At 37.2% G+C, this 27,606-nt stretch overlaps 1 protein-coding gene and 1 long non-coding RNA gene across 3 annotated transcripts; both read left to right on the top strand.

Annotated features, from left to right (window-relative positions):
* The first annotated feature begins 66 nt into the window (after positions 1-66).
* On the top strand, positions 67-13,344 carry LOC114531691. The gene is made up of 14 exons (XM_028553302.1): positions 67-423; positions 2,398-3,216; positions 3,311-3,358; positions 3,568-3,720; positions 3,995-4,127; positions 4,466-4,551; positions 8,312-8,457; positions 8,723-8,898; positions 9,127-9,426; positions 9,738-10,204; positions 10,497-10,820; positions 11,051-11,190; positions 11,500-11,752; positions 11,883-13,344. Exons 2-14 carry the CDS (start codon positions 2,437-2,439, stop codon positions 12,210-12,212), a joined length of 3,336 nt encoding a protein of 1,111 aa, XP_028409103.1. The 5' UTR covers positions 67-423; positions 2,398-2,436; the 3' UTR covers positions 12,213-13,344.
* An 865-nt stretch (positions 13,345-14,209) lies between these two features.
* On the top strand, positions 14,210-16,238 carry LOC114531789. 2 transcript variants are annotated; one of them, XR_003687888.1, is made up of 4 exons: positions 14,210-14,386; positions 14,586-14,833; positions 15,055-15,539; positions 15,632-16,238. It is a non-coding gene; the product is annotated as an uncharacterized LOC114531789 (long non-coding RNA). The 2 variants fall into 2 exon arrangements; XR_003687887.1 differs by having other exon boundaries at positions 14,210-14,373.
* The last annotated feature ends 11,368 nt before the right edge of the window (positions 16,239-27,606 follow it).

A 27,606-nucleotide genomic window follows, 5' to 3' on the forward strand; every position in this document is an offset into this window, starting at 1 on the left:
CCACCAATCACAGCGCAGTATGGCAGAGAATAGTCCAACTACGCATGCGCATTTGTAATGAGATACTACCTGAAGACCGTCATGTCTTATTCCGGTGAATGGCGTGATAGAATTTGATGCTTAGAAGAGCACTGTTTTGCGAATTCTGTACAAGTCATTGCTTTATTATAGAGTCCAGCTGCTCTAGATGTCTATGACCTGATTCCCAACGCTTTATTTGCTTCCAAAGGAAGCTGGCAACACCCTAAATTGGTCAAATAATCGAACAACTTTTCGCGAGTCGAACAAACAACGTCGTTCCGAATTGTTAAAAGAATTGTATTGTTTTCGTAAATTTGCCTTCGTATGCAAGGAAATAAAGGTGATTAAAAAGCTAAATACTCTTCGAAAACGTGTCAAAAGGCTTTGGGAGTTTGAAAAGAGGTATGTTATAGTAAAACACTGTAATTTTTGCAGAGCAGAGCAAGAGGATTTGTCTCAGTTTAGTTTTGTTATTGGGCCAAGTTCAATTACTCAACGCCGATGTTTCATGGGAGACTAGACTTACTGAGATTTCCTTAGCCTTGCTTTTAGCAAAATAACACAACATTTATATTTTTCACTATTTCCACCGTAAAATTAATATGCCTTTAATATAGATTTTGTGAAGATTAGCTTTTACTGCGATGTAGTCTTCATACTTATCAACAGAAATTTTAATATTCCTCCGCGTTTTCCCGACCAGACTTTAGCCAGACATTTTTGGAATATGAAAAAGCACGTCCCTTCTGCCATTTCCTCTCGTGTTTTTTCAGTCCTTACACTCTACAAACATTTAGTTAAACCGTTCCTCATACTAAAGAGCGCTTTAAATCGGTATATTTTGCGATAAAATTTGGGTTTATCAAATCGTCAAAGCCTTTATTTCATAATAATACAAATATTATGCTTCGTGTAGAAGAAACACATCGGTTTATTTTGATATTTCGTGTTTTTATCTGAAAATATTTAGATAAAGGAGGCCAGATTATATGTTCAATTTTTTTTATAAAACTATTGATTATGTCTAAATGGTAGCAGTATTTTAGCGCAGGAACAAAAACATGTTTACAGTTTACTCTGTATGCATTGGCCATTAAATCTCCGTACGATCGACGTGTTTTGCATTTTCATTCCAGTGAGGATTCCCTTGAGTATGGTTTGCCGTAAAATATTTATCGCTTCAAATTTTATTATACTTCACACGCAAAAGGCATTTATAACAGCCAGATTTCGTGTTTAAATCATATATCGGTATTTTACTAGTGGGTTTTGTGAAGTATACGATGCTTGTCTACAGATAAGATCTGGACTATATGCGGTAAACTTGGTCATTTCTCGCCTATATAAAACGAAAAATAAAGATGACGACTTTTGGCAAGCTGAAACAGGCTTTTGTTTACTTTTGAAAAGCAAGCTAAGCAATTTCCCAGCTGCCTGGGTACTTATATAATTATGTTATTTGTATTTCCTCAAATTTTACCGGGGTTGATGACGACAGGTTTAATTTATATACGTGCTGGACGTCTTAAATTTTACAATTGATATTCAATGTTATGTCCTAACAATTATCTGCAGGATATTTTGCCTTGTCCTCTCAAATATGGTAATGAATATAAGTTGAAACCAAACTACTGATTTTTCTCTGGAAACTATTGTGTGCAGTGATTATATGCTCTTTGTCAAAGCTTTGACCTGCAAAAGATATTCAAAAATTGATTTTTTAAGAACAGGATGCTTTGTGTTAAGGGTTATGCATAGGTTTATTGACCCTGTGGTGACAATCGAATGTATCCAGCATAGTGATCATCTACCTTACTGCTTCTTAAAACATTGGTTATTGTGTTGTTACATATTGGTTATGTTTGGTCTTTTGTCCATGATTTGTTCAGCTTCTGCAGATATGTGTGCCTTCTCAAAGTGGGTAGCTTATCAAGGAAGTAAAAAATTAGTGTCTTTGGCACTATTAGAGACCATATTAACAACCAATCTTATGTAATTGTTTCACAATTACACAACATGCAGCATTCATGATAATAACAGGTTGCATTTTATAAATGGATATATCAGTGATCAAAACTCGCAGATGGAAATTGATAATAGATTTTGCAAACAAAAAGTATGCAGTGTTGAAAGCCCTCATAGGTGGTGATAAATAACCTCAGACTAACTATTATTAGAAAATACTTTGCAACATAAGCAATACAATTGATGGCCAAGTATGGATAAATTGTTCTAGTTTGACAATTAATTCAGTTTACTAGGCAATTTATTGTCCCATTTATGAGCCCCAATTCAGGTATAATTTGCTATTGTTTTTCATTACAAACAATCCTCTTTTGATTTTCAATTTCAATTAAAAATTTTCTTTTTATACAGCACCTTGTTATGCTTTGAGCAAGTCACACTTCAGCAAGAATGCCTATCTCAACCCCTCAGTGGACCGAGTTTTTAACATGCCCAATATGTTCACATGATTTTACTGACACCCAACGACAACCGATTAGTTTGGGATGTGGTCACACAGTCTGCAAATCATGTATATCCAGTCTACATCGAACTGTTTGTCCCTTTGATCAATCAACCATCAACCTTAAAGTGGATATTTTGCCAATAAACTATGCTTTGCTGCAACTTCTTGGGTTCACAATTCCAACACCATCTTGCCCTGATGTGTCAAGGATAAAAGAGAATGTGGGTCAATATTTTGCAGCCAAAAAATGTATAGAGGAGCTAGCCCTGTTTCTTAGTCCACTTGTCTCAAAGAATGGTTCACCCTCAGAGGCAACAAGCAATGGTCTAACAAATGGTACACTGTCTCGGCCAATGCATAGAAAACTAGTAACTCTTGTTAACTGCCAGTTAGCAGAGGAAGAGGGATGTGCAAGGATTATGAGGGCAATTCGAAGTCTTGGTGAGAGAACAGTCTTGGAGTTTATTCTCCTCCATCAGAATTCTGCCCAGTTGTCGCAGAATCTATGGACAGCTGTACGAAATCGAGGCTGCCAATTTCTTGGACCAGCCATGCAAGAGGATGCTCTGAAGTACATCTTGTTAGCACTTGAAGGTGGTGAAGCCTTATCAAGGAAGGTGATTGTTCTGTTTGTGGTTCAACGTCTCGAGGCGTTGTTTCCACATGCCTCAAAGACCAGCATTGGGCATGTTGTTCAACTGTTGTATAGAGCATCGTGTTTTAAGGTAAAATAAAGAATTTAAACATGTAACTAAGTATCTATTTCTGACAATTCTTTAATTTACATTTCAAAATATGAATTAATCTCTCTCTTGTTAGGTGACCAAGCGTGATGATGAGTCATCACTGATGCAACTAAAAGAACAGGTGAGTGGGAATTTTGTAGTTAGGCACAGTTGCACATCATCATCCATCCACAAAATTTTAACTAGAAAGTCAAATTCTCAAAAAATAATGGTGCCAACTTTACCATCTTTAAATAGAAAATACAGTTTCCCTCTTGTCTTGCTACTTTGCCATATAAAAGAGCTACAAGTCATTGTGCTTTATTGGTAAATTTTTAACTGCTTTTTTAGTTTCGAACATATGATGCTCTGAGACGTGAGCATGATTCCCAGATTGTCCAAATAGCGCTCGAGGCAGGTTTGCGTATATCTCCTGAACAATGGTCAGCTTTACTGTACGGTGATCAAGGACACAAGTCTCATATGCAGTCAATTATTGATAAGGTAACTTGACAATTTGTTAGTTAACAAATTGTTTTGTATGTTTTTTGTGGAGACTCCATGTAAATTTAGTTTTGCTGAGCTTGATTTGTACTGATGATGGTCCAGGCCTATAACACGAGAGTGTGCTTCAACAAACGGATGTACAAAGTTGCTATTATCACTATGCACATATTGAGAGAACTCATTAACAAACTGTTCCCTTCCAAGAAATCTGTTACATGTTTTATCAAATATTTTTGTTGCCCACAACAACCAACAAACATTATTCATTTAGCTTCAAACCCCAGAGTCATTTGCCTCCAGCATCCAGGAACTGACAATCGCCCTGCAGCGATCTAGTGATCCGGCACAGCTTGGTCGTTTGAGAGAGCATTTTGAACTCTTGTCAAGAATTGATGGTTCACCAGGTTAGTTTATGAATATTCATTTGGCAAAAATACACTGTACTTTAGTCTACTAATTTATACAACTCAACAGTACATGAGAATGCTTGTCATTTATCAGATTTTTTATTACCAATTGATCATTAAATAGTGACAGATATAAATGTCCGATATAAAAATTGAGGGTTATTTAGGATCTTGTCATAAAGGATGGAATTAGTTATGCAGTAATATTAGGAATTGTAGGGATTTATGGTTTGGATTATGCTGTGAACAATTAATCGTAACGAGAAAACTAAAGTTGATGTTATTAGGAAGCATCAAAAGTCTGGCATTTTCTAACAGATCTGTTAATTTTCTAGATGCGACTACCCCAACATGGCAAGAACTGGAGGATGCTCTTAAAGCTGTTACTGCTGTTGTTCATGGCTTAGTTGAGTTCACAAAGGTGAATAAATAAGATAATGCGTTCAAGAAATGTAATATAACAGGGGCGGATCAATGCTCATCTGACAGGAGGGGTGCAGATTTTCCTAGGGGGGTGCATCAGTGCGCTAGCAAAGCTTGCCCGGGGCCCCGGGCTGTTGTATATTTTTTAGGCATGAGTGAACCCAGCCCGTGTAATGAAAGTATTATTACTTTATTAACTTTTTTATATCTTTTTTTCTTAATGAATAGTGGTATAAAGTTATAAAATATTATATAATATATAAAAATTATAAATTCTAGTTGTATTGCTGTACAATACTTCTTTGCAATATTTCAAATTTGTGCAGATGTTCAAGTTCTCAATTCTCAGGTTAGCAATAAGTACATTATACATTATATACATGCAGTTAGACTAGTTAGTAGTTAGTCAGTTCATGACTTAGACTTTAGCCCTCCTATTGCGCATGTTTCCCCATGCTGTTACGACTTCGTCCAAATCCAGTAAATCAGCAACATCTCTGTTTAACGAAATGCATAAAAGATCACTTAATCTTTCTGGAAGAAGGGTGGATCGTAGCTTCGTGCAGACACGATTCATGCCGGAAAATGCTCTTTCCACTGAAGCGGTTGATGTCGAGATGGTGTTCTTAACTGCAATTAAAGTGGTTAAGTTCGGAAGCCTGTTTGGATTTATTGGTAGACCAAGACGATAATCAACTTCAGCTCTTTCGATTTCTAGTTCGAGGATAGATCTGTTAATGTTGAGACAGCTGAAGGTATTCAGTAGCACATCTAGCTCACTTAAGTTCAAGTAGGTATCTGAACCTGCATTAAGAGCATTGATAGCTCTAAGGATGTCTATGTTCTTGGAGTCAAATCTGACATTGAACTCATCGTTGAGTTTATTTTTCAGCTCTGCATTGAGATCTGCAATAAATTCTTTTACCTGATGATCCTGATCGTCGGGAGTCATAACTGTTGTAGCTCTAAGGTTGTGGATAGGCATTGTGTCGCAGAGAGCTAAGGGATTTCCAGTCTTTCTTGAAATTTCTTTCGACGCAATGAATATGTCCTCATCTTTAATGTTGTTAATTAAGTCCCGAGTTCGGGTCAGCTCGTATTGAACGTCCGTCCAATCAATTTTTTCGGTCTGAAGTTCTTTATTAAGGAAGTATAGCTTGCCGAGATACTTATGAAGTGTTGTCAGACCCACGATGAACTTTCCTGACATCAGTTTGTGGTACAGTCCAGCTGCTGTTTCTGCCTGTGACTTCGTATACTGATACTCATCATCTTCATCACTTCCACCGGGGTTGTTTGCCACATCTATCAGAGTCGTGAGGACAACATCAAATCTTTCAGATATAACATTAACGGCTTCGTATTTGCATCCCCAACGAACATCGATTTGCTGCACAATATGTTTAACTTGTTTGCCAGGATACATTTCTCTGTGGAGTGATTCGTACTTTTGTCTGATCTTCGGTTTATTAAGCAGTGTATGGCAGGATTTTATTGTGGTCATAACATCCATTGACGACAAAGATGCATTTAGCATGTCTCCTACAACCAAATTCAAACGATGGGCAGTACAATGGATGTAAACTAGCCATTCAAAATACCTTGATCGAAGCAGTTCTGCGACTCCTGCTAACCAGCCAGACATCACGCTAGCGCCATCTGCGCCGAGGCTGATAATAGGCGATCCGTTGGATTTCTGCTGTACGTCAGAGATCAGGTCTTTCGTAACTGCTGAGATAGCTTCTGCATCAAATTTGGTGAGTGCAGTCATGGATAGAAATCTCTCTTGTACCTTGTTGGTGTAGTAACGAACAGAGAAAGCAAGCTCTTCCCTCTTGCCTTTGTCTTTGCTTTCGTCGATCAGCGCACTGAAGCACCCGGCAGTTTCGATCTGATGGCATATCTCTTTCCGTATCTGAACCGCGAGTACAGACAGCATTTCATTAAGAGACGTTTTACTGGTGTAGTCAACAAGAAGCCTTTTTTCTGTTATCGCTTGGTGGAGACTTCGAAACTCCTTGTTGGTCTGTAATTGCATCTTGATAAACGTTGTCCAGTTGCCTGGGTTTTTCGAATCAGCTGCCTCGTCGTGGCCCCGGAATGCTATTTCGTTCGTTGCAAACCAAATTACGTACTGGAACAGAAGTTTAAAGTAATCTCTGTTATTTTGAGTTGTTTTCGCTTGATCGGGAACCAGTTTCTCAAGTATACTTGTATCTATTCCGTCTGATATTCGGGCCTTTGCTTTCCATTTCTCGTAGCAATTTTTGTGAACTTCTGATTTCTGGTGTTTCGTAAAACCTTTGTCCTTATCTAGCGCATTAGTCCACTTTCTAAAGCCAGTTACGGTAAATGTGGTGTCTGCGGAATTTCTTGAGCAGAAGTTTTTACAAGCAAAGCAAAATGCTGCATCGCTTTGAACATTATACTCTAGCCAGTCGAAGCGGTTGTACCAGTTTGCGTTGAAAGATCTCGTTTTTTTGCTTGAAAAGTTTGTATTTATTGGAAATTTCTGGAGCTTCGGTTGTGATGGTTTGTCCAATTCTTGATCGAGATCACAGGAGCTTGCTTGGCTAGTTTCAGGGGTGGATCTCTCTTGAGTCTCTTCAGGATCACAAATTGTATGAAGTTGAACTCCATCTGGTTCAGCATTATCCCGCTCAGCATTGTCTCGTCCAGTCTCATGTTCATCTCGTTCATCTTCAAGTTCTGGATATTGATCTTGATCAATTGCCAGTTGTGCATGTGGGTTCGATTCTGGAACTGAAGAATAGTGTGATCAGCAACATACAGTCGAGTCGGCCCAATTTCTCAATAAATAATATTGCAGAATACTGTGATGACACTAACCTTTTTTTTCTTGTGGAAAAAATCTGTAAGCGACGGTTGGCGCCTTTTCATTGTTCTCTCTACTCGGTTTGTCCAACAATTCGCAAATGAAAAATCACTCACGTTGTGTTTTGGTATTGAAAACAAAAGATTTCACAAAATTCAGCTATATTAGATGTTCTTCAGACTCTTCACGATTCACTAACACTCATGAATAATGTATAAAGTGACCGGCTTTTATACCGACCGTTAGGGTAAAATATGACTTAATTAACCAAAAATAATCTATGACATAACACACTATGAGTAAGCAAATTCCATTAAAGGCCAATCGCAAAGTTGAACCATGTGTGATTACATCATACAGGTACTTAAATATTGCATTGTCACGCAGTTGGCATGCAACATTATCTGGCGAACGTAAACAAGGTCAAAGGTCGAACATTTGATATGCGAATGACTGTCGGAAAATACTAAAATTACACAAAGTTAAAATTCTATGTAGCCTTTGTAGGATCTATTCTTCAATCTTCAAACTTTTTGGAGATGTTAACATCAAATGTATTTATAGTTACACTAAATTTTTTGGCAGTGTTGTAAATAACAACGAAGATATACGCAAAGTAAAAATTTCCGTAAACATTTAGAATTTTTTTTGGGGGGGTGCTAGAACATTTTGGGGGGGTGCGCACCCCCCTGCACCCCCCCAGAAAATCCGCCCCTGTAATATAACTTTTTCCTGTACAATCTGAAAAACCACAATGGCTTTTCCATGACCATTGTCAAAATTACATGGTAGTGGTGTATACTTGCAACTTTGAGAAAAAAGATTAAACATCTGACCTGCTGTAATGGATAGTAATCAAGTCTCTGGTAATAATATACCCCAATATGCCTAACTCATAAAGTCTATCTTTTTCTATTCACAGACTCATGGAATAAGGGTCAAACCGACATCTGACCAACCTGTGCACAGCAAGTTTAAGACCAGTATGTGCCGTGATTTTGCCCAAAGAGGATCATGTCCAAGAGGTCAAAGTTGTACATTTGCACATTCTGAGGATGAGTTGGACAAGTAAGTTATATCTTATGTTGTTACTTTTAGAATTTTAGTTCTAAATTTTGCTTACATCCACTGAAAATTATGCTTTTTTTCTATTGCTTGATTTTTCAATTGCTTGTTTTCTATCTTAGTTGTTGTTGACAAATTCAAGACATGTTAATATGAACTCAAATGAACCAAGCTTTATTTCACAGAGTTTTGAAGTCCACTATCTTGCAACAAAAAACCAGTGTTCACCTGATGCTAAAATAGAGGTTTTTCATTTGAAATATTTTAGATATCGTCGCAAGGCCAAGGCAGCTCGACCAGGTGGGAACGGTGTAGTCAACGCAAGAGGTGGAATGCCTGATCATCTATCATATTCACCAAACCACAATGATGAACCCGCAGAAAATGGTCACAGCAACCGCAATGGTTCGATAAGATCATCACCATTGTTTTCTCAATCGAATGGTAAGGATTGTGAGAGATGTTTGATATTAAAAAGCATTGTCGACCATCTATGATGTATGAAAACTTTAGGTTATGTGAGGCAAAAGTTAGTGTACCTAATTTTCTCATATTCGTGTTTGGGTTTGCACTTGCTAACCACCTTTAATGTTAACCATAAATCAAATAATCAAGATTTTAGTGCCCGTCATTTGTTAATAAGCTTCTGTACTTATATCATGTCATTCATAGGTCAAGATTATCCGGTGAGCTCCTCAAGTTATAGTCAGCTGGTGCGCGCGCACAACAATCATAATTCCCATGACGTCATGGTGCAACAATTACGTAACCTCAACATCCATTCCCAGCCTCCATCTATGTATAACGGTCAGGAGAATGGTTTTCGTAACCACGTCGCGACAGATGGTCTGACACCACCACATAACTCAGACCAGAGCTTCAATTATCCATGGATGGGTAGAACAAATGGTTATTCTGCTGTCAATGGGAACGGTCATGTGAACGGCCATATGGATAATGTTGGAAGACCAGGTGAGTCTGCGATTTATAGATTAGAACTGGATGTAGGTAAGCTTAGAGGCTGCATTTCATCATAGTGAATAGTCTTCAGTTTATAAGCGACTTTTTAAACTGATATGATTCTCTTGGAAAGTCCTTGAATTGTAATACCAAAGGTAAAGGCCCTGAAAATTTTTGAGACTATAAAGTGTTCTTTGAAGTTATTCTACTTGGCTTGATAGTTTATACAAATACTGAATATTTTGGGATATTTTGGTCTTATATTTATCATATGTTTTGCAAACGGAAACGTTTGATTTTGATTTCCATAATCTCTCTTTCAGGTCCCACGCGTACTTCACCTCTCACAGTTGAAGAAGAAGCTGCTCTGAATGGCCTGAACGGCGTCAATGGTATGAATGGATTGAACGGGATAAATGGAACAAATGGGGTCATGAATGGGCACTCGGAGTACAATCAACAACGTCGTATCGAGGAGATACGTCGCCGTAAGAGCGAACTGTTAAACTATAATTTTAGTCAGCGGTTCCGTTGTGCACAATACGTCCCAGCACCGAATGGTTACTCTCAGTTCCAGTCTCATCAATATTACCCCAATGATGCGAACCGTTTCGGAGCTGTTGGAACACGAGTTGGGCCAGATATTGATAGGTTTAATGGCTTCTCTCACTACCCACCGTCTTCGCTCAGCCCGAGAGCGTTGATTGATCACGTGGACGTCGTCCATAATGCATCGTTTCATCCGCACTTCAGCTTCGTTCGTAGAACACCGTTCGCCGGAGATTCTGAGGTAAGTCAATCACTGTCAATCATCTCTTTCACTGATTCGTATGGTCGTGGCGCGCTAGACAACGCAAAATACCAGGGACTGGTTGTATAAAACTCTTTAAACTTCATTTTGCACAGTAAAATCTTAGTTAACTCAGAAATACACAATTAGTAACTACCGTGGTTGTGGGCCTATCTATGATAGCCTGTTATTCAATTTATCGCAAGCACACTATGTGATTATCACTGAGATTTTTTATCCGAGACCCGAATACCGTGATCTTGGTTTGACAATTATCGTTCATTTCCTTCAGGATACAGACTCTGGCTTTAAAACGGACAGTGATACCAAAAGTTTGTCGATTGAAGATTCGGCAGTTTCAGAAGAGACCTACTCCCGTCCACACTTGAGTAGTGTCAGCAGTGGTGTGAGTAGCGGGGACTCCTACGGGAGCCATTCTCCGAGGTCACATTCTCCGCTTGGCTCACCAAGGCAGCATTCGCCCGATGTTTGGGCTGGGTCTACCGATGTTTGGTCGAATAGTGGAGATGGCCCAACTGGACCGTTCCTGCCACGAAGGTCTGTGGAAAGTGATATCGTTGGGAGAGAAGCCTGGAATCTAACGAATTCTGACGAGGTATGTTGCGAATAGAGGCTGTAGAAATTAAATCGATCATATCAGGATCATATGTAATGAAGGCAAATCACAGTCTTGTCACTAAAAGCGTTCCTGAACACTCTTGTTAAAGATTATATATTAAATTATATATATTTTTCACACAAGCCAGCCTCTGCTGCAATGTTGCCTGAATTTTTTAAGAATTCCGGACACCAAAACTTACGTGTTTTGTCCTTGCATTTTCACAGTTGTCAGGTTGGTATCAGAAAACAGATGAGAAGGAACTACCTGCATGGGCTCTGGACAATACCAATAAGAAACGCAACCAAACGCTGTTAGAGTCGTTCTCTTCGTGCAGTGGTTATTGGTCTGACCCTGAGATCACGAGGTAAGTCGTGAGTACGTGTATACATCATGCCATTGGATGTTCCTCTAGTGGATAACAGCTTAGAGTATAGAAGCATTACTAGAGCCTTTGAAAGCAGAAGAAAGCTTGCAGCGAAAGCAGGACCGTAGTTTTTAAAATATCAATTGATTTTACTATTTTACTTTAAGAAGAACTTTTGAAAATAATACAATAAATATTTCATCCCTTCCCTGATCAGATCCAATATTTTTGCGTTGAGCTAAAGATATATTCTTCCTTTCATAACAATTTGTGAAGAAAAAGTACAAAATGTGATAATTTTCACCGTAGGTATCAGCAGATCAAAGATGATGAGATGATCGCTCGTACATTACAAAGCGATGAAGGCTCTCCAGAAATGATCCACTCCGAGGTACAGCCTTCAGCGCCACCTGTCTCTGAGATGTATGAAGATCAAACCAGCGATGCCACCATAGCGCTTGAATTACAGAACATAGAAAACGATGAACATGGAGCGAGGGTTGAGAAAGAACGTTTAGAATTCGAAGAAAGGAAAGAAAAAGAGATGTTGAAAAGGAAACAGGTTCGTGTTATCCCCATCCTATCTCTCCTTCAGGCGCTTACAATTATCTTATTTTAGCATTTATATCCAGAATATCTGGACATAATATAAGATAAGATAATCATTCACACATAAACTTGACCTGCTTTAGATCGAAGAAGACCGCGAGATGGCGTTACGTGTTCAGAACGAACAAGAAGGCGTACGATATGTCAACGACGAAGAGTCTTTCAAGATACACGAGCGTCTTTACAAAGAACACCAGGAACGCGCAAAGGAATTAAACGGCAAAGACCAAGAGACGAAAGATCGCCGCCTTGCAGAAAGTTTGGTGTACGAAGATGCATACAACCATGGTTTGCCGGTGTTGCCTAGACCTGACCCGAAGGTTATCAAACCAATCAAATACCCGGTGAAGATTGTCCCTCGGGGAGCCCGTTCCTCGTCAGCCATCGATGTTTTGGAATCATCTCTGCCATGAATATATGGTTAGTGAAAGGCTCGTTTATGCAATACAAGTGCATAAGTAAAAGCATCCAGTAAAATTGAGCCGCAAAAAAAGAAAAAATAGTATGGACGAGCCTTGAATTGAGGTGATTTTGCGAAGTAGAATATGCCAATATTCTAGTGTGTATATTATAAGTATGTCTTACTTTTAAATTCTTAGACTTTTGTAGGTTTTGTTCTTGAAGAAGTCTTAACGATTGTAATAGTTGTTGTTTATTTAGAATCTTAGGGTAATATAGTTTGCACCTTGGTAAAGTGGGAGAAGGGCTTGGTTTCAGAGAGCCGGGGGTGGGATATTCACCTGTAATAAAAATGAAAAGCAGTTTAGGGCGTCTTAAACGATAGAAATTTTATATTTGTGGATTTGAAATAATCGTTTGTATATTATTAATTAAGTAGCTATGATTTGTAAAAAAAAAACTAGAAAAGGAGCCTGTGTGTGCCCTGCGAGGCGATCGCTCGTGTATCCCACGAAAGTTCAACCACTTGTGTGATGTACACGTGTGAAACTGCATGGATATCACCCGCGTTGCAGGATACCTTTGGGATAAAATTGTATAAAATTGGATTTATGTAGATAACATACTGTAGTCTATATCTAGTTGTTAAACAAAGCAAAAATTTATACTGTAGATGAAATTCATAGAAATATTATGTCGACTATTAAACCGGCTCCGTAAAGTTCTCGAATTCCGAAAAGAGATTACGATAAAATGCTTTCATCAAAATGTAGTATATGAGAGATTAAATATTTGTCTTAGGACACACCATATTCACATTGTTTCGTTCAGGAGATTGTGATCAACCATTAGTTATTAGAATAAGATGATGCTTGATCACCATCAGCTGATCTGACTTTGGTATTTGGTCTGTGTGATTTAGAACTTCATACATCAACGTGGATTTTTGGACTTTACAGAGTTATGGATACATTAGATATCTCAGATAAATCTATATAGTTTGTGTTGAACTCATTGTATTTTATTTAATGAAACGAACGCGTGTAGCGTGGCTAATATAGAATTGCTTTTTATTTAATGATTTTTATAGCCTAAACCAGCGGTCCTAACTGATGTAGCTGTAAATGACATATAATTAATTGTAAATTGATTAAAAAGATTCTTTGAAATATGCTGTGTCGCATTGAAAACAAGTTCCAACCTTAATTGTTGGATAAAAGTTTCAGGTATAAACGTTCCCACATCATGCAATAGCTTTTGGGTGTAACCATTGCACCTGCCCAGCTTTTTGGCCTTTCCCTGACGCTACTGGTTCATTCTGCTCATTGTAGTTACCACTGACCAACCGCGATTTAAGGCTTGAAAAAAATGCCATCTCCCTCCTGTTTTCCGATAAAAAAAGATTTTGGTTTTTCGTAATTTTCTGAAAACCTGCCACCTGACAAGCTAAAGTTAAAAATCTGAAGGGGGCTTAGGGTTTTATATCAAACTAAAATTAATAAGTGAGGGTAAATCGATTATTATTTTTGGCACTCACTCGATGTTGGTAAATTCTAGAGGTTTAAAGAGTCTTAAACCTCTATAATTTGCCGTAGGACCTATGGTTGACTCATTGACTAATTCGAAGTGTGTATAATTCCACTCGAAATTAAGACCCTTTAAAGTATGAAAATACCCCGTTCATAATGCATTGATCGCTTCAGGGACCGGTATTTTATTAATCACTGGCAACGGACAATAGAAATATGCAAAAATATTGCCTGAGACTGCACAACTTTGTTGGCTAATTTATTCCGGGCAAATCTGCCAAACTGGGTCGGGGAAATTACATTATTTACATGAGTCATAGACCTCTTTCAAACGTCGTGCTTCTGTAATGTGCGGAACATTTAAAACAATAGTTAATCAATGAAGATGCCTCATTATCAACTGTAGTTTATGCGTTTGGGACATTGAGAAGCACAACGTGTGAAACAGGCCTTACAGGCTTACTGTTAAGTGTCATCGATGCATAAAGTGCATTGTCTGTAGGCAGGTATTTCGGGTAATAAAAGGTGGTGAATTCGGAAAGAAAGTCAAAATTGGTGGTTTGAAAACGTTGTGACTTCTTTTTAAAATGTGTTCGTTCCGAAAACTCGAAGCGTATAGGGAAAAGTTGGAAGAACCTTTGCTCAGGTACATGCTAATGGTTAGTTTAAAGAATCTGTTGGCTTAATCTTTGCCTTTGGTTTTGCAATTAAGGTTATCGTCGTGTTGATTTGAATAGCAAGAAGACATTAGCAACTCGAGGCCGATCTTGCCGATTTTTACTGCTATACCTTTTAAATTTCGATTGAAAATGTGAAATGCAAGTTAACATGATTCTTTTTTTGCTTGTTTCATTTCAGAACTAACAACAGCACCGAAAGATGGGGAAGGCGAAACACAAACGCTTGTTTGCCGCGAATAATAGGCATTAATATATGCGTATTTTGGAATTGTGACTTGAAACAACACGTTTGTACACGGTGGGCGAAACTTGTCGTTTAATGGAGCCGTATAATCAAGCCGACTTCAGCGGCTGACGCAATGCGTTCTTCGGACACGGGTTTTCGTATCCGAAAAAACCAGATCAGTGGGACTGTGGGAAAAACCGGTATATTGATATATGCATGTACTTTATGCTAAACATGTGCTGTTATTTCACTGAGCCTGTTTATTATAGTTTCCTACATTCAAAGTCATTCAAAGTATCTGATCCGTGCTGTAGTGGAATCCTATGGCTATGGCTTTGCTTCCCTGGAAAACGAGTCACTTAACTAAGCTTCATTCATATACCCGTGAATTTTTTTGCTTTATCGAGGTTTTCTTTTTCAGAATGAACCAATCGTCGGATTTGAGAGATGGTAGAAGCTGCCTTGGAACATTTACGCGCGCGAATACAGTTTGATTTCGGTTAAAATATGCATGAGTAAAAATTGCATGGGTTTGGCTTTTGGCTCAGATATGCTGAACACACTTCTGTTTACCTCCTTTATTTTGAAATTTCGGGTTTTGCATGGGTTAATAACCTGGTCGTGTCCAGTGCATGCGGGGGAAATGCAAGTGATTCTGGGGCCCCGTCACTTGTATTTTCTCCATCCAGAACGACAATGGTCCAGAAAAAAATATCGCTCACAGAGCGCCTAAAACATAAAAATGCATGAGAAATTGTATCTTTAGAAGGAGATAATAGTCGAGTGTTTTAGTTTTCTCGGGACCATGAAGAAAACGATGAATATTTCCGACAAAACGTGCATGACATTTTGTATTCGCGTGCGCAATGCGAAGGCCTTGGAGGAGTGGCGTAGGAGATGTTGAAGGTCTAGTTTTGTGCTTATCTTGAATGCTTTTTACATAAATGACATTTCTCTTTTGGAAATTAACAATACCATATTTGTGTATCTACGTTAAGGAACCAGATGATGATGGATCATCGCAGAATCCGCAGTTGAAGGATCATCGCAGGATCGGATGTGGTGAGTGATCGTCGCAGGATCAGGTGTTGCAGGATCACCGCAGGATCAGATGATGAAGGATCGTCGCAGGATCAGATGTCGTCAGTGATAGTCGCAGGATCAGATGTCGTGAGTGTCGTCGCAGGATCAGATGTCGTGAGTGATCGTCGCAGCATCAGGTGTTGGAGGATCGTCGCAGGATCAGATGCTGGACGACGACATGGGTGTACAAGGTGGAAGCTGGTTGAGGTACATACTTTGGGTATACTAATTAGAGTAATGCATGGCTAATGTAATTGCATGCATGGTATATTCTCGATTCCTTCTGGTGGTCTAACCTAGTATATTCACACATCAAGTGACATTTCACCCTTTAGTCGACAATGCATGATAACAGAAAATTTCACAGCTTTTATCAGGTCGTTTTCGAGGTTTCTTGATGAAACATTCCTATAGTTGTCACTTGTGTGTGAATTTTACCGACGTATACGGTGGTCTTATGCAAAAACTTTTTTCTTTTATTTCGAAAAATATGAAAATCGTTTGCAATAGTTATCTTGCCCGAAGAACTGGGACTTTTCGTTTGCTTAAAAAAACGATTAAAATTTTTCAATCGAACAATACAATAGAACTTATGAAACAAAAGAATAAGGCTGAGCCTTTGCTCAGAGTAAAAATTTGCTTAAAGTAAAAATATCTAGGTTCGATTGAGAAATATTTCAGAAGCGCTTTTCCTAAATTATTGAAAGGTTATTAAATATTTATATTTTTTGTATACGACCACCTTAACGGCTGCGGAAGATGGATGAAACGATGATGGCTTTGAAACGTTAAAATGAAAGTAACAAAATGCAATTGGCATTTTGTCGACGCGCACGCGGCGAAAAATTTTTTATCGAATTCGTATTGGCCTAATTTTAGATGAATACGAATCAAGGCAATCAATCCAGTGTACTTATATGATTATATAAGTTCTCTGTTAGTCTGTTTAGCTTATAATGCGATCGTTTCGAAGGACGTCTGTCAGTGACAACAAAAATTATACTTTAGTCTTGGAACATTTAAATTCGAATTATTGAAGTTTCATACGAAAAAAAATTACTATATCGGATGTTTAGACACTAGCACTCTTTTGCTTCCCATGTTAGTATTGATTTTTCTGATTGCCGTTTGAACCTCTAAAAATCCGGTTAATTTCAAATATGAAGGAAATAAACGTAATCATTTTGACCAACTTTATGAAGTCTGTATATAAGAAAGAAAATATGCCTCCAAAATATGCCTTACAAGATATATTACATTGCATGATAACTGGACCTGTACAATAGGGTTATCTGTGGGTAGAGTGTTAAAACTGCAGGTTAATATTGTATAGTACCCTCATGCCTAAAAAGCTAACTCCTTCTGCATTTTGACACACTTACTATGTTGTTCAATTTCTTGCACGCCCCACCGTCGAGAGGTTGTTGAAGAAGAACACAACTGTTTGGAATGGAGCAGTGATGCAAGTGAAATTTGGTACACTGTTTACCAAAGGTAATTATACGGTGCGAAAGGTAAGGGGCATTGATTACCCGTATTAAGTAAGTTGCATGTTGAGCCCGATTACGTTTATTTCTTCATTTCTTGGTCAACCGTAATCCAAAACGTATAAACAAAGAAATAAAAACAGTGCATGAGGTGCATGTCTTATGAATGGTTAGTAGAAGAGTGCTGTTGTCCACATCAGTTTGAGATGAAAAAGCATGCAAGTCGTGAATACGAAGTTTTTCTTTATCATAAAATGTACATTTGAATATTTGAAATAATTTTTGTTGCCACTGTCAGACAAAGCGCAGTTTAATTTCTGAGAGCCTAGTGTTTTGCAACGGGCGATACGCGCGCTTCGCACGTTAGACCACCAGCAGGATCGAATTAACGAAGCTCAAGAATTGCATGGCAATTCCTGGGACTCAGTTTGGATGAGAGCGGAACTGAAGGGGTGAACTATTATAAATAAAGACTGACTGTCATTTCAGATGATTCCCAAATTCGGATCGCCGGTCAGGTAACCTGAAATTCAGGTCACCTTCGGAGGGTTTTTCTCCGGGCACTCCGGTTTCCCTCCTTTTCGTTTGGCTTTAAAAAACAGTGTCCATGTCAGGGCCAAACCAAAACGTGTTCGTTCATAGTGATAAAAACGCGTGTGTGGCTTCTGGGTTCGATTCCCAGAACACTGTCGTAAAAAGAATTTTTAAAAACATGGTTGTGGAATCATTACGTATTTAGCTACTTTTGTTCGGAAATTTCTGGCAGTGAGATTGATTATAGGCATGTAACTGGGTTTAACCTCGTGGTCCACCTGCAAGAACATTAGTTTACCTAATTATATCTTTTGTTAAGTTTTTTTTTGTCAATGTAAGGGCATTTTTACCTTTTACAGCAGTTCTTCTAAATATGGCATAAAATACTTAAGGGTGCTGTTACACTATGCAATTCTCCTTGCCACTTGCAATGCAATTATAATTTTAACAGATCGTAAGAAATGTTCGTATTCCACTACTTTACATGTCTGCAAGTTGCATATTAACTTGCATATAGTTGCATATAGTTGTAACACTGCCCGCTTTAAAATCGAGTTGCTCTATATCCCTGATGATACCAGATGGTTTTAAAATAAGGTAAGTGGCTTTGTACATTGGGTTAGCTAATATATGCTTGTATTATAAGAGTGAATGTTCTTTTCATTTATTACAGGTACAAAGACTTTGATAAAGACAGTAGTATTAAATTTTAAACTTTTTTAATTTTAATGTACAGTTCGGTGTCTCGGAAAAAAAGATAAATATATCTACAGATAAAATGACATGCTAGAAGATAAAATGATATTCTTTGTTTACTATACGTTTATCTAACTGTATTTTTTATGACTGATAATCAGCGTCATTTTTCACTATTTGTCTTATGAATCAGTTTATAATCTTGGTGAACCGAACTGCAACATTCATCATCTTGGTCTTATATTTGTGTGAGCAGACCATCGCGTGTTCTTCACATTTGACCGATGTTGACTTGTCCTTTTTTGTCACTCACTTCTTTACTAGAACTTTTAATTGCTAACTGAACCATTGCATTGCGCATTTAATTTCGTGTGATTAATTTGAATTTAGTACTGCTTGCTTTATCAATATCAGACAACACTCCTTACCGCCATCATGATGACGTGCTATGACAATTATCTTAATTTCCTCTAAGATACAGACTCAAAAGTTTATCGATTGAAAATTCGGCAGTTACACCCCAAAAGCGTTTGCATTGTGTGGGAACCTTTGTATCTAACTTTATATCACTTTCCAGGTTATAAGCCCATGTTACGGGTCACGGAATATTTATTAGAATCGCGGAAATATATAACACAGTGTTTCCAGTTTTCTGTGTTTCCATGTTTTCATGTTTCTTATTTCTATGGTTCTAGTTTCTACGTTTCCAGGTTTCTACGTTTCTGTGTTTCTATGTTTCTGTGTTTCTGTGTTTCTGTGTTTCTGTGTTTCTGTGTTTCTGTGTTTCTGTGTTTCTGTGTTTCTGTGTTTCTGTGTTTCTGTGTTTCTGTGTTTCTGTGTTTCTGTGTTTCTGTGTTTCTGTGTTTCTGTGTTTCTGTGTTTCTCTGTTTCTATGTTTCTGTGTTTCTACATTTCTACGTTTCTGTGTTTCTACATTTCTATGTTTCTACGTTTCTGTGTTTCTACGTTTCTACGTTTCTGTGTTTCTGTGTTTCTACGTTTCTACGTTTCTGTGTTTCTGTGTTTCTGTGTTTCCATGTTTCTGTGTTTCTGTGTTTCTGTGTTTCTGTGTTTCTACATTTCTACGTTTCTGTGTTTCTATGTTTCTATGTTTCTATGTTTCTATGTTTCTATGTTTCTATGTTTCTATGTTTCTATGTTTCTGTGTTTCTGTGTTTCTACATTTCTATGTTTCTACGTTTCTGTGTTTCTGTGTTTCTGTGTTTCTACGTTTCTACGTTTCTACGTTTCTGTGTTTCTATGTTTCTATGTTTCTATGTTTCTATGTTTCTATGTTTCTATGTTTCTATGTTTCTGTGTTTCTACATTTCTATGTTTCTACGTTTCTGTGTTTCTGTGTTTCTGTGTTTCTACATTTCTACGTTTCTGTGTTTCTATGTTTCTATGTTTCTATGTTTCTATGTTTCTGTGTTTCTACATTTCTATGTTTCTATGTTTCTGTGTTTCTGTGTTTCCGTGTTTCCGTGTTTCCGTGTTTCCGTGTTTCCGTGTTTCCGTGTTTCTACGTTTCTACGTTTCTGTGTTTCTGTGTTTCCATGTTTCTGTGTTTCTACATTTCTACGTTTCTACGTTTCTGTGTTTCTACGTTTCTGTGTTTCTGTGTTTCTATGTTTCTCTGTTTCTATGTTTCTATGTTTCTATGTTTCTGTGTTTCTACATTTCTACGTTTCTGTGTTTCTACATTTCTATGTTTCTACGTTTCTGTGTTTCTATGTTTCTGTGTTTCTGTGTTTCTATGTTTCTCTGTTTCTACGTTTCTGTGTTTCTATGTTTCCATGTTTCTATGTTTCTATGTTTCTATGTTTCTGTGTTTCTACATTTCTACGTTTCTACGTTTCTGTGTTTCTGTGTTTCTACATTTCTATGTTTCTATGTTTCTGTGTTTCTGTGTTTCTATGTTTCTATGTTTCTATATTTCTGTGTTTCTGTGTTTCTGTGTTTCTGTGTTTCTGTGTTTCTGTGTTTCTGTGTTTCTGTGTTTCTGTGTTTCTGTGTTTCTGTGTTTCTGTGTTTCTGTGTTTCTGTGTTTCTGTGTTTCTGTGTTTCTGTGTTTCTGTGTTTCTGTGTTTCTGTGTTTCTGTGTTTCTGTGTTTCTGTGTTTCTGTGTTTCTGTGTTTCTGTGTTTCTGTGTTTCTGTGTTTCTGTGTTTCTGTGTTTCTGTGTTTCTGTGTTTCTGTGTTTCTGTGTTTCTGTGTTTCTGTGTTTCTGTGTTTCTGTGTTTCTGTGTTTCTGTGTTTCTACGTTTCTACGTTTCTGTGTTTCTGTGTTTCTACATTTCTACGTTTCTGTGTTTCTATGTTTCTATGTTTCTATGTTTCTATGTTTCTATGTTTCTATGTTTCTATGTTTCTATGTTTCTGTGTTTCTACATTTCTATGTTTCTATGTTTCTGTGTTTCCGTGTTTCCGTGTTTCCGTGTTTCCGTGTTTCCGTGTTTCCGTGTTTCTACGTTTCTACGTTTCTACGTTTCTGTGTTTCTGTGTTTCCATGTTTCTGTGTTTCTACATTTCTACGTTTCTGTGTTTCTATGTTTCTATGTTTCTATGTTTCTATGTTTCTATGTTTCTATGTTTCTATGTTTCTATGTTTCTATGTTTCTATGTTTCTATGTTTCTATGTTTCTATGTTTCTATGTTTCTATGTTTCTATGTTTCTATGTTTCTATGTTTCTATGTTTCTATGTTTCTATGTTTCTATGTTTCTATGTTTCTATGTTTCTATGTTTCTATGTTTCTATGTTTCTATGTTTCTATGTTTCTATGTTTCTATGTTTCTATGTTTCTATGTTTCTATGTTTCTATGTTTCTATGTTTCTATGTTTCTATGTTTCTGTTTCTATGTTTCTATGTTTCTATGTTTCTATGTTTCTATGTTTCTATGTTTCTATTTTCTATGTTTCTATGTTTCTATGTTTCTATGTTTCTATGTTTCTATGTTTCTATGTTTCTTTTCTATGTTTCTATGTTTCTATGTTTCTATTTGTTTCTATTTCTATGTTTCTATGTTTCTATGTTTCTATGTTTCTATGTTTCTATGTTTCTATGTTTCTATGTTTCTATGTTTCTATGTTTCTATGTTTCTATGTTTCTGTGTTTCTACATTTCTATGTTTCTACGTTTCTGTGTTTCTGTGTTTCTGTGTTTCTACGTTTCTACGTTTCTGTGTTTCTGTGTTTCCATGTTTTTGTGTTTCTACATTTCTACGTTTCTACGTTTCTGTGTTTCTACGTTTCTGTGTTTCTGTGTTTCTATGTTTCTCTGTTTCTATGTTTCTATGTTTCTATGTTTCTGTGTTTCTACATTTCTACGTTTCTGTGTTTCTACATTTCTATGTTTCTACGTTTCTGTGTTTCTATGTTTCTGTGTTTCTATGTTTCTATGTTTCTACGTTTCTGTGTTTCTACATTTCTATGTTTCTATGTTTCTGTGTTTCTATGTTTCTGTGTTTCTACATTTCTACGTTTCTACGTTTCTGTGTTTCTGTGTTTCTATATTTCTATGTTTCTATGTTTCTATGTTTCTGTGTTTCTGTGTTTCTATGTTTCTATGTTTCTATGTTTCTATATTTCTGTGTTTCTGTGTTTCTGTATTTCTGTGTTTTTGTGTTTCTGTGTTTCTGTGTTTCTGTGTTTCTGTGTTTCTGTGTTTCTACATTTCTATGTTTCTAGGTTTCTGTGTTTCCATGTTTCTGTGTTTCTGTGTTTCTGTGTTTCTGTGTTTCTGTGTTTCTGTGTTTCTGTGTTTCTGTGTTTCTACGTTTCTGTGTTTCTGTGTTTCTATGTTTCTCTGTTTCTATGTTTCTACGTTTCTGTGTTTCTACATTTCTATGTTTCTGTGTTTCTATGTTTCTGTGTTTCTATGTTTCTATGTTTCTGTGTTTCTGTGTTTCTGTGTTTCTGTGCTTCTGTGTTTCTGTGTTTCTGTGTTTCTGTGTTTCTGTGTTTCTGTGTTTCTGTGTTTCTGTGTTTCTGTGTTTCTGTGTTTCTGTGTTTCTGTGTTTCTGTGTTTCTGTGTTTCTGTGTTTCTGTGTTTCTGTGTTTCTATGTTTCTCTGTTTCTATGTTTCTACGTTTCTGTGTTTCTACATTTCTATGTTTCTGTGTTTCTATGTTTCTGTGTTTCTATGTTTCTATGTTTCTGTGTTTCTACATTTCTACGTTTCTACGTTTCTGTGTTTCTACATTTCTATGTTTCTATGTTTCTGTGTTTCTGTGTTTCTATGTTTGTATGTTTCTATGTTTCTATGTTTCTATGTTTCTGTGTTTCTACATTTCTATGTTTCTACGTTTCTGTGTTTCCATGTTTCTATGTTTCTGTGTTTCTGTGTTTCTATGTTTCTATGTTTCCATGTTTCTATGTTTCTGTGTTTCTGTGTTTCTATGTTTCTAGAACTGATTACTCTGCAACTACCATTTTCCCCACAATGACCTTTGCATTTACACTTGTGCCAGCAACTCCCATAACGTGGTATGCACTTGCATCGGCTCTTATAGGCGCATTTTTTCCCAGGTCCATTCATCTTTGACCTGCCGGCGTTTATTCCACACCGACACGCTCCCCTATTTGAATTATCTGTCTTTTGTTTGTTTAATAAAACGCGGCCATTATCGTGGATTTCATTATTGTTCTCCTCAGCGTGTTGGTTTTTATGAACTAAGGCATCATAATGACCTGGTCCACCATGGTTAAATGTTAACAATATTGCTTCTCCATTCCCAATAGACGAACGAGGGTATATTTCATAAAATGGAACAAGATTTTGCGTTGATAGCACTAGTATCGGTATCTGCAAGACGTTGGACAAACCAAGTGGCATCAGGTCCCCGATAGTGGAAGCGAATACACCCGAATTTAAAAAAGCATGTGCTTGTTGCTGAAAGTCGACGTCCTCACCCACAAATTGCTGGTATTCTTCAGTGAAAGGTCCTGTCCACTCTGCGACAAGATGGCTTCGCAAAATATCACTTATTGCGGGAACAGAGACTGCTGATGAGATCCCCAAAGTATACAAATGCTCTCTAACATGCGTCTGCAAATCACATCTACTCAATAACTGCGAAACTTGAAATGCGACTGAATTAAAAAAGCAGTTCCCATCTCCTGACGACTTCTAGACCCCACTGGCTTGCGATGGAGTTAATTTCTTGCTCGATGGTTTCCACAGAGCTGTCTTGTTGTACTTGTTTCGTGGTGAGAAGATGACGTGGCACCTCTGTTGGCAAGGTACGTGCATAGATATTTTTTCGCTTTCCAACTATCTCCCTGATAGATTCGGATGATCTCCAAAGTGATAGCCCTTGCTTTAAGTACTCCAATGTGTCGTACTCTTCCTTCTCAGATCTTTCCGAGTAGTCATGTTCGGCCACAATCCATTTACATTTGATATTCCTTTGCAAAATGGAAATGCCATCCAAAATTTCTTCTACTTCCTTACGCGAATAATTTTCAAGTCCCTTAACCTTGCGTGCTGGTCGTTGATTGTTTTCGGATCTCTCTATCTCTTCCAGACACCTTTCTACTCCAAAATATTCTAATTTTTGTCCATATTCAGTTATCAGAATGTGTTCATTCTTTTGAGTTTTTGTCACTTGGATAGATGACATTTCTTTCTCGTTTTCTTGGGCCAACCTGTACAACATTCTAAACATTTTCGTATATAACAATGGAAGCCCTATGCGGTTGGTTGCAACAATTTTCTTTAAATCCCTATGAAGCCTTTCATTTTTGTTTGTTCCACACCCAACAGGTATGTCCGACAAACAACCCTTATTTATGTGAACCTGAATGTTTTTTATTTCCTTCAACATTTCTTTAGTAAGAACACTCAATCCAGCTGCATTTTTTACAGATTCCCATTTATTGCTAAATTTTTCTAAGTTTTTCGAAATAACGTCAGGCGAAGGCGAAGGCCTAGACCTTTTTTTCCCGATGTCTCCTGGTTGACGGAAAACTAAGCCATATTCTTTAGCCATGCCAGACGAGTATTTCGAACACTTTGGTATTTTACGCACTAATCTTTGCACTGCGTGGAATATGTCTAGCTTAATGGGTACACCGGGAAAATGCTTGCTTAAAAATGATGTCCATTTGCAACAGTTATCGAGGAATATTCCTTCTAAAATGTTATTTTGTGTCAGAAATCTTTTCGAAAGTTGTTGAAACAAATTTTCAAGCTCAGCTGTTCCTTCCGTTTTAGTAAATTTCCACTGGATAACTGTGCCTTTTTCATTTAATACGCAAAATAGGCTTTGAAATAATTTTACCCACTTATTATCACTTTCGCGTAAATATCCGATATTCGAAGTTGCTTTAAATGTGTGATCGCAACTAATCCATCTTGCAGGAATTGTTGAAAAAAAATGCCGATAAAATACTTCTTCTGACTTAAATCTGGAAATGATTGCACCCCCAACTAGCGTATGTCCTACGCATGGTAGGTCCATTTGTTCGAACGTTGGGAAATTTTGACTTACTTCTTTTGTTAGGCCAATGTTTATAGCAATGTTATGATCACGGTAATAAAGTTGCGCTCGTTCATAAAATGCTTTTTTGTAACATCGCTGTATAATTTCGCAGATCTGATTAGAGCTAAGACCTGCATCAAGTAGCTCTTCCAGATAATCGACAAGTCGATTTGTGAAACCTGACTTATGACTTAAAGTGAATGGTACATTATAGTTATTCACTTGTTTTACGACGTCCACATCTATGCTATTTATTTCAGTATGGCCTAGATCACATGAGTACTGCTTGTATACCAGTAATACGGGAGAGGTAAGGCCAAATATGATACGCGGATTTAGTCTTTGCAGTCGCCCATTTTTCCAAACTCCTGTGTTAACTAGGTGACCCTTTCGATTATTTTCACACATTTTATCGTCTGTTTCACACTTAGGACAAAGTATTGTATTTCCTTCAAGTAAGGCATTAAATTGGCACAGAGGGTCAAAAAGAATGTACGGAAGGACACAATACGACTTTGGATCATTTACCCACGTTTCATCCAAACTTGGAAATATATCGTACCTGATATCAGGGGGTTCTCGATGCATTTTTTGACATATTCATTGATATCGTACCCCACAGTTAACGTAGGCTACGCTATTGACAATAGAACGATAATAAGTGAACAAAAATAGAACGCTTTCATCCTGATCGTTGTGTTTTCATTATACATGAATAACCATTTTTATCGTTTTTATATCATTTATTTATGCTGCATATACGGAAATGGGAATAATCTGGTTAAATTAAAGATTCCATCGGCGTCGACACACAAATTGCTGCTGGCCATTGACCACCTTTTTTTATATTGCATTCGCTCCATTACCTGTCGGTCTTTTAGATAGGGCACCAAGTTCTCATATCAGAGTTGTAATTATCGTCGGCAAGGCGTGTCTCCTTGGGGGTACACTTTGCCATAACTGAGTCTATTTATAAAATCACATTATATAAATTTCGTATTTTCTTCGTAAATATTTTGTATTAGTTAATGTGATTTATTTACGTATAGATAAATACTGGATTTTGCATAGCCCTCACCGCAGCTCAGTTTTCTGAGCATCAATACTGACACATTAAATCTCACACAATTTTAGGATAATTTTGGCTGGAAGTAATGGTTTCCCAGCCGGTTTATTTCCGTCAAACAAGATGATATTTATATGAATACATTCCAACAAAATTCCAAATATCCATGCTCAGAAAAGGGTGGAGGTGAATTACCGCCAGCACCTGTACAAGTACGCCTGAAGTAAAATAGTTAATTGAGATATTCTATAATTGTCAATTGAGGTCCTCTATGTATCAGCTATTGCAAATCATGCAATTTGCATAATTGCTAGTGGAGGAGGTGGGAACTTTAACGAGCTCTATTTTCTGCGATGTCACGCTTACACTGACCGATTGTGTTTTGGGTATTCGGTCTTGTTAGTTTTCAAATTGCTGCTGGCCATTAACCACCTTTTTTATATTGCATTCGCTCCATTACCTGTCGGTCTTTTAGATAGGCACCAAGTTCTCATACCAGAGTTGTAATTATCGTCGGCAAGGCGTGTCTCCTTGGGGGTACACCTTGCCATAACTGAGTCTATTTATAAAATCACATTATATAAATTTCGTATTTTCTTCGTAAATATTTTGTTTTATATCATAGTAAGCGCACACGTATTTCGTGGTTTTAATGCAAGTGCACAATTAAGTACAAACGGTGCGATGGAGTTTGACAAATGAAGGTTTTCGAAAGAAACACAGCATTGCAAGTTATTAGATTCGATAAAATATACTAATCATAATAAATATGTAGTAATCGTTATATCATTATGTAGGAGAACGGTGATCAGGAAAATTTCCACAGACGATATTCGAATGCAACTAGACTAAATTTGCATGATGCGCGCATTCAAGCTCCCCAGAAATATAACACGATTTTTGAATTGGCGTTCATGATTTTACAAAATTAATCCGCCATAATCTAAAAGATCTATAAGAGGATTAGTCGAGGACGTGCGAACACACACCTTTTAATAATTGCTAATTGAATAATACAGTTTCGAAATAATGCAGACAAAATTTGACAGCTCTCACTGTTATAAAACCCGCGCCATTTGCAGTATCCTTCAATTGTACACTTCGAAAGGTAAGGATATGTCAGGCAACTTTTCTACATTAATGTCCAGTAAAATGTGTAGTTTTCGCAGCTTCTAAACCTTATTCAACATTCTTCTGTTTTATAGATTGGTTGACTTGTATGTTTGTAAAAGCTACGCTCCTTTTCTAATCGCTTGTAAGAGGTAAGGTTCTAAAGTTAGTACCTATAAATAGCAGCTCGAACAACATAAATTTTAGGCTAGCTATATAATGTATATGCACCATTTTAAATTTGCGGTCGGGCCCTAAAAAAAAATTCCGGACATACAATAAATTTGGAAAAGAGACTTTGTTATATGTTATTGTAGTTTCCGCACCATTAAAAGACTGAACATCGGCGAGAATTATGACCGAGCTTTTAGAATAGTGATTAAAAGTTTAACTCCGTATAACCAAAGGACACAAAATTGTTGTAAAACGTTCGTCAACTACTAGATTTGACTTCTGGGAGTCGGTCACTGTGATTACTATATAATAGCGAATATTTTTATTGTAGATTTTTATG

This window comes from Dendronephthya gigantea, unplaced genomic scaffold (genome assembly GCF_004324835.1).
Source record: "Dendronephthya gigantea isolate DGI-Jeju-01 unplaced genomic scaffold, DenGig_1.0 000074F, whole genome shotgun sequence".
NCBI classification, from domain to species: domain Eukaryota; kingdom Metazoa; phylum Cnidaria; class Anthozoa; order Malacalcyonacea; family Nephtheidae; genus Dendronephthya; species Dendronephthya gigantea.